The sequence below is a fragment of the Sciurus vulgaris genome, assembly GCF_902686455.1.
Source record: "Sciurus vulgaris genome assembly, chromosome: 15".
NCBI classification, from domain to species: domain Eukaryota; kingdom Metazoa; phylum Chordata; class Mammalia; order Rodentia; family Sciuridae; genus Sciurus; species Sciurus vulgaris.
The window spans coordinates 63,125,582-63,138,697 of NC_136476.1; the positions used below are offsets into that span (position 1 = coordinate 63,125,582).

Sequence of the window (13,116 nt, forward strand, 5' to 3'; positions counted from 1 at the left end):
AGGCTGAAAAACAAATAAAATAGAAATGTATGAAAACCACTGTTTATTGCCATTAAAATATTATCTTCCTGACTTATTTATTTCCTGCCTTTTGTATTCTATAGGGATCTTAATGGAATCCTTTATAGGTATTATTTCTTAAATAAAACTTTAGCTAGAAATTGTGGGTAGTTGTTTATTTTTAGCCTGAGATTATAAAATAATTGTATGAGGGACAACTCCTACCTTCTTTTGTGGAGCATATGGACAAGAGATAGTAGACACTCTTTGTCCTTATACTTTAGGGGGCTTATTATCTGTGATAATCTGGACTTAAAGGCAAATGTATGGTATATTTGCCAATGTAAGATACAATTTGCCCATGAGTGGTTAATTTTTAAAAATCTTTTAAAGACTCATTATGAATTCATTTTGTTCTTGTCGACTAATGTTTCAATAATGTGAAACAACATCAGTTCCTAATGGGACTACATTGACTTCTTAAACATTCAATAGTCTATGCTTTTAAAGGTAGGAAGACTTACTGTAAATAGAATACTTTATGCTCTTCTTCTTAATTAAGAAGCACAGAATGTGTCATTTAGGTTAGACACTAAAGTAGAAATGATCTCATACACTAGGTTCTCAGCAGTATTATTTCCTCAGAGGTATACGATATGAGCTAATTCATCTTAAATTCATTAAATCAAATGGGATTTAAATGGTAAAATGTAGGAGAAACCATTTAAATGCCATGATTATTCACATTTTTTTAAATAAGAAAATAATCCCAGGGGCTGAGGGTGTAGTTCAGTGGTAGAGCACGTGCTTAGCACATGTAAGGCCCTGGGTTCAATTGCCAGCAGGAAAAAAAGAAGAAGAAGAAGAAAAATAAATTCAAGTATCAAAATCCCATGTCTGGTAAAGTTGTTTTTGTTTGGGGAAGAGGTGAGAAAAAAGAATGACAAACAAGGGAATCTTCTTTTTAGCTAAGCTTTTAATTTTATTTTTGAACAATGTGTTCATATATTATATTCTCTTTTATTTGCCTTCAGTTTCTGTTATTCATTAGGACCAAGAGCAGATTTTGACTATAAACTAAACAAAGCAGTTAATCGGTTTGTGCTAATTTTTTCCCTTTAAACTTCGAGCCATCATTTTTTTATTTTAACTGACATAGATTAAATTGTAGGGTCAAAGACTGTTGTTATTTTACCCCAATTCTTCGAAGGATATTTATAAAAATACTCCTTCCAAAAGGTTAAGAGTTTATATATATTTTTAAAATTACTCAAAAGGGTAAGTTCAGGGCAGATATTACTCATCATTTCCTCCTAAATGAAAAGAATTAGAATTTTGAGAAAATAATCCTTCCTTTTCAAATCAATGACCCTCCTCCTGAGTTTGCAAAGCAGAATATACTGGCTCTGCTGCTCCTATGTACTTTAGAGTCATTGATTTGTAGGTGAGTTCTTGGATGGTGGTGGTGGTGATCTGAAGAGATTTATAGAGTCCTTACTCCTACCCTTTCAGCAGGCAGATAGACAAACTAATGAAGAAATGGAATAACACGCAGCTCTGCAGTGTGAGGAGAATGTGGGCTTTTATAGTTATCTGACAGGAAAAAGGAAATGAGTGGGACCAAGAAAATTAGTGAGCACTATCAACAAGAAATAGACAGCAGAATCCTTAAGGTGGACACATTTTATATTCAAGGATGGAGGCAAGTGAGTAAAGCAGAGGCTTCATCAGAGATGATAGGGTAACACAGATGAAGATGTAGATAATTCTGGAGCAGAGAGGATTTTAGTTTTGAAGAGAGAGAGACAGGCTTTAATTAAAAGCAGGGTTAGAAAAGTTCTTAAAGATGTTAACTTTGCAGAGATAAGAAAGTTGTGTTACAACAAAGTTGTCAGTAAAGACTTCTACCCCAAATCATCCTCCACCAACTTAGAAATTTATGATCCTTTTTGATTCTTCTAAGTTAGTATCTTTTTACATTATTAGTGAAACAACTTTTGGTCAAAAAACGACGACTTACCTGCCTGTAATTCAAACATTATACAGAATGGTCTGGCTTCCTACAGTTCCTAATAAAATGTCAAATCTTTGGCATGAACTTTCCCTAACACCATTTTGGAGGTATCCACAAATCCACAGCCAAGGACATGAGATAATATTTTAAGTGATTAATTCATATTGTACATCATCATTTTTGGGATACATTTTACTGAAGCATAACTAAAATAAGGCTAAATCAGTGATTTTGTTTCATGAGTATAACAGCATAGAAGAGATTACTTATTCTTACCTATTCTTGGTACTCATTTACTGACATTTAAGGAAAATTGATAGGTAATTATTCTCATTCTTATTTAAAAATAAATAATTGTATTTTGCTTCAGGTCAGACAAAGTTGTTTTGCTGAGATTAGAAAGCTTGGAATTTGATATCCAATCATATAATCATATCCACTAAAGATCAAGATACAGTGCCAGCCAAGAATGAGAACACAGTTACGTCATTCTAATCAAAAATCTGATGTCAGACCTGCCAGTGCTAGTTCTATGAACAATTCAAAAACCGGTTTCATTTTAATTAATGATGGCTAAATTTTAAGTTAATGCACCCATAAGTGCATATCACACATACGGGCTCTCTAAGACTCTTGACAGGGCACAATGAAAGTATATCCATACGCCTTTAAAATTCTCTCACTGATTAGATGTATATTGTCCTCTCAGAAGTTGAAGCAGAACCATGTTATTACAAACCAAATTTATGTCACAGCTCATGCACAGTTGTTTCTTTATAAGTCAAATCTGTTGTTCATGTAAGCTTGAATTAAATGTTAACTGATTAAATAATTGGTTATTTCCCCATTTTTTGAACACATATAATCTTGAATTATTAGTAACATAAAAAAAAATAGTACAGAATTCCAAACATGTCAGATATTTTTCACTTTTTTAATATTCTTTTTCTGATCCCATTTTATTTAATTTATAATTTTATATGGATTGATGTCACTGTCACATTAGACATAATTTCCCCTTTGTATTATTACATTATAAGCATTTCTATATATTAGCTCTCACAGTTATTTTTTTAAGTAGCTGCATACTATGCTGTACGTTGATGTCTTGGCATGACTTTGTTTATATAAGAGTTACTGAGTTTGTGCCCTGAACATTTTATTAATCTAAAGTTTTATATTACTGTTTTGTTAGAGAAAACAGTCTATTAATGGTGGCACATTTCAAGTACAAGCATGTGTGTTTTTTACTTTTAAATTGCTTATGGCCAAAATTCATTTTCAGTTCAATGAAATATATGTCTGTAAGCTTTGTCATCTGCCTCTTGACTGGTAGATGAGGAGTTCAAGTGGTTTTGCTTCTGGTAGTTCTGTGTGTGTATGTGTATGTGTGCGTTTCTTTTCAGAAGGGGAGGGTAATGTCTTCTGTTGGAACATGCACTCCACCCTCTTTGATAAGGCTTGTGGTAAGACTGCTTCACTCCCCATAACAGTCATCTTCATAGCATTAAGCACATAGCTCTTAGCTCCCATAAGGATGTGTGGAGGGTGGAGTGTATTGCAGCCATATTCACCTTTCATTTGTGTGTTTGATGTGGCATTTATATTAAGTAGGAGTAATTTTTTTTCTGATTTTTTTTTTCTTGTGTCACCAGTGCACCTATTCCATTCTTCCATCGCTGTGCTCCTGTGAACATTTCCTGCTATGCCAAGTTTGCAGAGGCCCTGATCACCTTTGTCAGTGACAATAGTGTCTTACACAGGCTGATTAGTGGAGTAATGACCAGCAAAGAAATTATATTGGGACTTTGCTTGTTATCACTAGGTAATTGTTTTTCTCATTATTAGCTATTGCATAGTACCGCAGTAGAAAACTGTTCTTTTAGCCAAAGTATGAATACAACTGGGGATACTTGTAAAATGTTTAACTTCCCATAGCCAAAATAATTGTTTCAGATTATATATAGTTATAAACATGTACATAAACGTATGTATACATATATATATATATATATATATATCTGAAACTTATTTCCCTTCTTTTTTCTTTCCTTAGGGAAAACGTATTTTCCCAAACTTCAGTGACTAAGTCTATGACTAACTTTAAATCTGATAGCAGGCGGCTTCTTTTAATGAATCAACAACCCTATGTTTTTGGTTATGATTCTAAAATGTATATTTATTTATAAAAGAGGCCACCTCTTCTCTTATCTATTTCCATCTAAGAATATAGATTTCTTATAGATTACTTTTGAAATTTGTGATTTTTCTTTTCATTGCTACAACTCATAGTATCACTATACTGCTGGAAAAATTAGGAAATCTCCACTTGTTAGCCACTGAGTTTCTAGTCAATAGATAGATAATATAATTAAATAAATATTTCATTTTCAAGATGAAGACTCACTTTATTGCTCTAGAACAATATGAGGGCATATTGGAGTTTATAGACCTTCATAGTTGAGAGAAGTAAACTGGTAGGAACCAACTGTTTCATTATGTAAGTAAAATTAGTATTGATGACTGTTAATAGCAATGGTCACTGAAAAGATACAAGCTGTATTTCCATCTTCCCTGTCATTAGAGAGTTTTTCTTTTTGCTTAGGTAGTACTTGACTCAAATGAAATTATGCCGCCCATATGAAAATCTAATTCTGTGATATATAAAGGGCTCCCATCTGTTTTTCATTCCTGTACATTTATTACAAAAGTGAGTACCTTAATAATATTCCTAGACAGAGATCCTACCTGTTTATTTGACGTTCCAAATGGCCCAAAGCAGCTTGATTATTAGACTATATAAAAATTACTTGGTTTCTAAAACAGCTGAATTCAAACCAAAAATAAAATCCAAACCTTAAAAATAGTGACAATAATTTTGTGAAACCATTAAAACTCCATTTTTATAAGTAAGACTTAAGAATGTAATATAAACAAAAAATACCTTTGCTCATTTGTTTGTAGATCATTAAAGATATACATATTATTATTCCAGAAATATATTTCCTTTGCAAGGTTTAAATCCTCCCTTTCTTTTTTGAGAATTCTACCCATGATTTTAGCACATTGGGATTTTGGAACAGATAAAGGTATTGGCTAAGTAACTCAAACTAAACTTTGCTCATTTTTGAGGACAAGCTTTTTAATCAGTTGAGAAATGAGGTCAGAGGGATTTTGGTCTCAGTAGGCTTCAGGATATTATCCTATAGGGTCATATTCTCCCTTGGAGTTCTGGAGTTAAAGATAAAATTCCAGATAAAGATGAAATGCCATCTAGTGTTGACTGACCATCAGAGAAGTTGGTCCTAAAATGCACACTTCACTCAAGGCAGTATAGCACTAACTTAACTAATCTCTGTCTACATGTGGTAATTTTTCTTGTCACCAACATGACATGTCATTCTCTATACTTTGTGTGCTGGCATGTATGTTTGCATGTCTGATGTTTTCCTTCTGGTGAGTCCACAACAGTCTTGTGCTGTTTTTGAGTCACCATGTGCATTTGCATGTATTCCTTTCTGTAGTTTATAAACCCACACAGTTAGGTGCCTTTGGTTTCAAATGATGCTATTTAAGTGGTATAAGTAGCAAATTGTGGTTGTGAACTAGTGAATAGCAACAAATTATTTCCCTGGAGAAAAAAAAAAACAACAATTGAAGAGGCTTCTCTTTATATGCTATGTTTTCAAGTAATATTGTATGTGTTCTCTGTTTATCTTCCCTGCAGTTCTATCAATGATTTTGATGGTGATAATCAGGTATATATCAAGAGTACTTGTGTGGATCTTAACAATTCTGGTCATACTGGGGTCACTTGGTAAGTTATTTGTTTTATTGTTTTCATGGTACCTCACTCATTCTATAATGGCAAATCGAAATATAAAGAAGAAAATTGAAATTTTATTTTTATGTGCAATAATAGCTCCTCCTTAAAGTATGTCTATTTTGCTTTAAGAATTTCATAACTATATTCCCCTCCTCTTTTCACCACTGTTACCATTTAAAGTCCAGAACTTTCTCCTATGTATGTTTATGTATATATATGTGTACACACATGCACACAAATGCACACATCATTCAGATAAAAAATTTTAGCTGAATATGAAACTCAAACTTTTAGTAAAGATATCTCATTTAATTTATAATCCTAACTGATATCTTTCATTTTACTATTGTTATCTGTTTTATGTTTACCTGAAATTTTTGCTTTCTTATTTTCTCTATCTTTGCTATATGACTGTTTTCTCTAACTTCACCTTTGCTTTTGATGATATATTTTATATTTTTATATTTTTTATTCTATGATTGGTAATATATGCTTTTAGAAAAATACTCTGTAATCAAGCAATCTATGATTACTAAAAGCTGAAATGGCACATGTTGAGTTTTCACTTGCCTTTTTAAAATTTAGCATAAACTTTTCTTCCTTTTATCTCCCACTCCCTTCTACTCATGCCCACTTTTTAGTCTTGTCAAATAATCTGAGCTTTTGTATTCAGGTCATTATTAAAGTTAAAATATTATTTTCACATTTTTTATCTTAAAAAAAGCGTAAATGTTTGCATTGAAAATTTTTGAAAGTATATTTATATTTAAGCTTTCTTGGACTAGTTTTAGAAACTTCTGGTCCTGTCTTCATACACCTTCATTCTTGGATTCTTAATTTTGGTTCATCTTTATAGTGACTGGAATTCAAGTAAGCTTTTCATGAAGGACCTATGGACTATATATTTTCACAGTTCTTGCTTATCTAAAATTGCCTTTTCCTTCACGTGTGAAATCTGACTCACACTATAAGTTTGACTCACTATAAGTTCTGTCCCTGGCTTCTTAAAATGAAGTTCTGAATTTCATTGTTCCAATTTTATTTTATTTGTATTTCTTCCATCTCTACCACATTTGGTTTCATTTCAGTTTATAGCTGTAGTATCTAAATTCTGTGTTTACATGAATAGATTTTGTAATAAATCTAAATTTTGAATCAAAGTTCTGCCACTTCCTACATATGTGACATTTGGCACATCCTTTAACTTTACTAGATTTCAGTTTTATCATTTGTAGAGTTAATAATAACATCTTAACAGTGTTGTGATTAAATAAGGTCATAACCATAAAGAGATTAGCTGAGTTAATCTAACACAAATCTAAGTGCCTAGTGCATGATGTCTCCATGACTATAGTGAACAATGTCTCTGTCCTCCTTGACATTATCATCATTATCTCATGTTTTCCTTGAACTTCAGCTTTCCCTGTAACTTTTTATTCCTGTTTATAGAGAACACATTTTCTTCCATTTTTTGAATATGTTACATAGTTTTCCAGACAATTTTCTTGTATGTGCAGGATTTCAGAGGGAAGAAGTGTTTTTCACAGACTTCTGGTTGTTTTGGATTCTTTATATCTTCAAGACAAAAAAAGTTCATGCTTGGTATTTGCCAACAGGACATGGGCTTTCCCTTTGACCTATTAATTATTTATGTGAATCCAGATGTAGGACAGGTTGATGTGCATGAAGCTTAACCCAGTTTTTTGTATATCTTTGGCATTTGTCTTATCCAACCTATGTTCACAGCTCTGCTCTGAATCTTCATTTTTTACTGTGGCCTACTAGGCCTTACAGGGGACCCACTGCTGCCTCTGCCCACATCTCTACCACTTTCCTCCTTGACACTGGGGATGTCACAGTGGTCTCCTCCTTTGTCTATACTAGCCATGGTCCCACCTCAGCATCCTAGAACTTTGCTTGACACATTTTTCCCTTGGATAGTTTCATAGATTGTGCGCTCTCTCTCACTCAGGCTTCAGGTCTCTTGCTCAGACGTCACCTTCCCAGTGAGGCCTTGCTTACCAATGTTATATAAAATTGCAGTGCCTTCTCAACCCAAGCACTATTCTTCTTATCAGGTTTTTTCCTTAGACTCCAGTATACTGTGTTTTCACTTGTTTCCTTATTTTTTGTTTCCCTGCTACAATATAAGCTCATGAGCAATGAGAGTGGAGATTTGGTTTTATTTACTGCTCCATCCCCAGATAGAACAGTAGTTGCTTTAGGTTCTCAAAAATGTCTGCAGAATGGATTGAATGATGGTATGTAATCCAGCTCTCTTATATGGAATGGGCTTGCCTCCCCCTTCAGTCTGGTTCTCTGATCTATGAGACAGTATTAGAGATGAAATGCTTATTCCTAACTCCCACTGCTATCAAATATTTCCTGTCTTTGCTTCTATCTTTGGTGGGAAGTATTCCTTTGATCTTCATTTATTCGTTGTACAAACATGGACACAGAATCAATGGTATGATTCTGTATCAGCACTAGGCACCAGGGTTACCATTTCCTCTTAGAGGTGTCTGTTAACTGGCTCTCTCGCAGCTTCAAAGTCAATGATAAATATATTTGAAGATAGTTTATTTGATACACTAGAGGATTTGGAAGTGCTTAATGTGAAGGGCAGTAATGGAATAATTGGTATTTCCCTAAAGCTGGCAAAAAGTGAGCCATATATCTTCCTGTAAAACGGTTTACCACAGCGCCAGTCCCATGGTGATATGCAGGAAAGGTTCAGAAAATTGAGGATTTATGTCACATATTTTCTTGTGCTTATTATTGCAAAAACAGTTGTTTTGTTTTGTTTTGTTTTTTATCTCCAGGTGGCACAGGTGTACTGTGGTGGCTGTATGCAAAACAAAGAAGGTCTCCCAAAGAAACTGTTATTCCTGAACAGCTTCAGATAGCTGAAGACAATCTTCGGGCACTCCTCATCTATGCCATTTCAGCTACAGTGTTCACCGTGAGTACAGGCTCAGGTGTATCTTTCAGTTCTATTTTTAATAGCAGGTGATCATTAATGAAGCAGAAGCTCACCTCTGGCCTTTGCAGTCCTAACCCTGATCTCCATTAGATGAAACCTCTGTCACACAGTATACAAAATGCTTTCAGGTCCGCTGGAGCCTTCCTTAATTAAAGAGTGCGCTTGTGATCAACGTTTTCCTCTATCCTGCCTGCTTTTTGAGAGATTTCCACCTGGAATTTTTACATTATCATTTTCTAAGAACATATTTATTATTGTCATAAGATATTGTCTAAAAACCAATTCTCTTAATGGTAGAGAAGTATGTTGAAAATTGTTATCACTTCATTTACTTGTTCATGAATTTTTTTCCCATTTTTTTCCTTTTAAATCTATCTTTTAATGATGTATAATATATCACAAATATAGGTCAGATTCACTGCTCAGGTATTACACAGTAAAAATTGAATTATCATATGGTTAAGTAATACTAATATCTCTAATTCCCTGTTACCTCCTTTCTTTTTTTCTTTTTGGTAATTTTAAAATTTATTTTTTTAATAATTTATTTATTTTGATTCATTGTACACAAATGGGGTACAACTGTTGTTTCTCTGGTTGTACATGAAGTACATTTGTGTAATCATACATGTACATAGCTGTTACCTCCTTTCTGAAGAAAGGTGGAGAAAAATCTATCCATTCCTAGGAGCAATACCAAGCATTTTGTGAGCATCAAAAACAAAAAACAAAGCCAACACAGAATTGTTGTACCAAAAGATACTTGGTAATAATGCTCCAAGTAAAGTTCTGTGTGCTAGCTACTAGGGGGAGGGTGTGGGGAGAGGGAGAAGGAAAAGGTGAATCTGCCTGGACCCCACTCTTAAGGAGCTCTTGGTTCAGTAACAGAGATGAGATACAAATAAATACCTCTTTTTTTTTTTTTTTTTTTTTTTTTTTTATAGGTACTGGGATCCAACCCAGTAGTGCTCACCACTCAACCACATCCCCAGCCCTGTTTTTAATATTTTATTAGAGACAGGGTCTCACTGAGTTACCAAGTGCCTCACTAAGTTGCTGAGGCTGGCTTTGAACTTGCAATCCTCCTGCCTCAGCCCCCCTGGCATCTGGGATTACAGGCATGGGCCACTGTGCCCAGCCTACCATGCTTTTAAAGTGATAGCATATTGTCCTTTCCCCGTTTCTCAAAGTGACAGGAATGTACCTATTCAAATGGGTCTCATTCTGACTGACGAATAAAGCATTTTGATAGTAGTAAGTGGTAAAGGGAAAGGTGGAGGAACTTGGATTTAATAAATTGAGAAATTCTCTGTGGTTCGCTTTGAAGGACCCTTAGTAACCATAATACAATTAGGAGCCATTAATACTCTAAGAGAGATGCCAACTTAAAGTATTCTTGGGATTCAGAAAATGATACTTCCAGGTTTGGGTCTGAAGGATTGAATTAAACATTTCCACCACTTTCCGTTTGTTTCCACTGCAGGACACTAACTGGACCTTTCCCTCCCTTCTCCCCACTCAGGTGATCTTATTCCTGATAATGCTGGTTATGCGCAAGCGTGTTGCTCTCACCATTGCCTTGTTCCACGTGGCTGGCAAGGTCTTCATTCACCTGCCTCTGCTAGTCTTCCAGCCCTTTTGGACTTTCTTTGCTCTTGTCTTGTTTTGGGTGTACTGGATCATGACACTTCTTTTTCTTGGCACCACCGGTAAGAAGATGTGCTGTTTCTTTCTCTTAGCAATAAATCTAATTTGCATTAAATATTGTAAAACATCAAATTGAGCTGGGGCTATAGCTCAGTGATGGAGCACTTCCCTTGCATGTGTCAGGCCCTGAGGATTCAATCCCCAGCATCACACACACACACAATCAGATAACTCTTGGCAAGTTTGCTGTTTAAGGTCCAGTAACCATCAGATCTAGCAGTGGTATTGACTCTTCAGTAACCTACTTCCTGTTCATGATTTTTAGAGCATCCTAGCAGTGTGGGTCTAGACCAGGTAAGGCATGAAATTGTAGCCTAATTTTGAGGTGTTTGAGGATTTGAAGTGAGTTCTATATTGACTCAGATATTCTGGAATGAACCAATGAGTGCAGCATCTCTCTGGAGTTACTTCAAAGCCCAGTTAGTGCCAAAGACCAACTTGCTTTTTGGGATTTCCTAGTTTGGAAATACCCTGAATATAACTAGGGCTCCTGCAGATGATACAGTTCATTCATAGTTACACTCTCTGACTTGCTGGTAGCTTTATTCAATATCAAAGTCTAAGTCTACATGGAATTAATTGTGAGGATAATAAACTTCTATGCAACTTCTTTTTCATTCATCACAAAGAATATAATCTTAATTTTTAAACTTAGTTACTAACTTAGATCTATAATTACTGGAGAAGTCCTAACTCTGAAAAACACTGAAGTGTTTGAAAATTCATGCCTAAATAAATTCATGACAGTGTAATAAATAAGAACGATATTCAGATAAATCAACGTTGAAAAGCTTTATATGGTACCGTTAAGGAAACCAAAATGCATAATTGTATGTTTCATTTCACACCTTTTTAAGGGATTATTGCTTTTGTCTCCTAATGAAATAGCAGTAAGAGCATGAAGTTTGGGGATGAGGGCTAGGGATCTTTTGTTGGAAATGAGATGGACTTGTGTCGAATGGCCACATTTCTTGGTTTGTACTTTATGTGCCACTTCTTTCCTTCCTTGACATTTTCCTAGGCAGCGCTGTTCAGAATGAACAAGGCTTCGTGGAGTTCAGAATTTCCGGGCCTCTGCAGTACATGTGGTGGTATCACGTGGTGGGCCTGATCTGGATCAGTGAATTTATTCTAGCATGTCAGCAAATGACTGTGGCAGGAGCTGTGGTGACATACTATTTTACTAGGTGAGAGTTTGTACGTGTTGGAAAACTCAGTTTCATCTAAGCACTCACGTCTGCGTCAGGGAGGAAGAGGGAACAGGACTGAGGCTGGTGACTTTCACTTCTTTAAAAAAAAAAAAATAGCTGGAAATGAATGTGAGAGTGTTGTTGCTGATAATTATGGGAGGTGAGAAAGTAGGAGGCTATTATTTTGTTCTTTGCCCTTTTCTATAATTGTCTCAGTTTATCAGAACAGCAGGTCATGATATAATTTACTAAAAAAGTAAACTTTATAATAGTACCAAATGTCCTTCTGCTTTATATAAATATCCACCAAAGGACTTATAAATTTGTTTGGGTTTATGAAGAAGGGTTGCGAGTCCCCTCTGCTGACTTCAGAGCTGAGTATTAAAGCTATAGTCTTCATAGTTTTTTTTATTAAAATGAGGTACCATATCTGTGTTAAACATCTTTTTAAACTCCATTTTCTGATTATATAAATAACTCCTTCAGTATCCATTAATTAAATCTCTGAGAGAACAGTTTTATTTAACTTGAAGTCATAGAGCATAAGAACCACATAAAACTAGCATAGGGAAATGAAACATTAATTTTACGTGATGCATCTGTAGCATTTGCATTCGTAAAATGTTACTTTGCAATTTTGTCATAAAGCTGGAATAAGAATAATGAACTGCACTGAACTTTAAACCGTGCTTGTGTTTTCTTCCTGGTCCCAACCTTGTTTTAATTATCTTTTTGGTCACTTTTAAAATAGGGATAAAAGGAACTTGCCATTTACACCTATTCTGGCATCAGTGAATCGCCTTATCCGTTATCACCTGGGTACTGTGGCAAAAGGATCTTTCATTATTACATTAGTCAAAATTCCACGAATGATCCTTATGTACATTCACAGTCAGCTGAAAGGAAAGGTAAGGGGAAAATGTTCTCTCTCTGGGCACATGCCATACTTCAGTTCCACAGTTTGAGCACCCAACAATGCTAAATGCAAAGTTGTGTGTGAATGTTTTCTTCAGTCTGCACACAGTGGAATCCTATTCTTCCTCCTCATCTCCCTTCATGCATTCTGTATGCTCTGGCAAAATTCATTGAATCACTGGTCTCCAGTAATGTGCTGTGCTTCTCTTGTGTTGACTTACACACCTTCCTCCTTAGATCTTCTTCCCTATACATTTTTTTTTTTTTTTTTGGTACCAGGAACTGAACCCAGGGCCACTCAACAACTGAGCCACATCCCAGCCCTCTTTTTATTTATTTATTTATTTATTTGAGACCACATCTCGCTACGTTGCTTAGGGCCTTGCAGAGTTGCTGAGACTGGCTTTGAACTTGGAATTCTCCTGATTTAGCCTCCCAAGCTGCTGGGATTTACGGGTCCTGTTTTACTTTTTAATTTTAT

The 13,116-nt window shown here is 35.0% G+C and overlaps 1 protein-coding gene across 3 annotated transcripts in view; it reads left to right on the forward strand.

The window, feature by feature from the left end:
• Window positions 1–13,116, forward strand: part of SLC44A1 (solute carrier family 44 member 1) — a 136,619-nt gene that overhangs the window by 100,099 nt on the left and 23,404 nt on the right. For all 3 annotated transcript variants that reach the window (XM_079113291.1, XM_079113289.1, XM_079113290.1), the window contains 6 exons: window positions 3,670–3,839; window positions 5,742–5,831; window positions 8,663–8,802; window positions 10,346–10,532; window positions 11,552–11,717; window positions 12,472–12,628. In XM_079113291.1, the coding sequence (XP_078969417.1) occupies window positions 3,670–3,839; window positions 5,742–5,831; window positions 8,663–8,802; window positions 10,346–10,532; window positions 11,552–11,717; window positions 12,472–12,628 (910 nt within the window). The remainder of the gene's footprint in view (window positions 1–3,669; window positions 3,840–5,741; window positions 5,832–8,662; window positions 8,803–10,345; window positions 10,533–11,551; window positions 11,718–12,471; window positions 12,629–13,116) is intronic.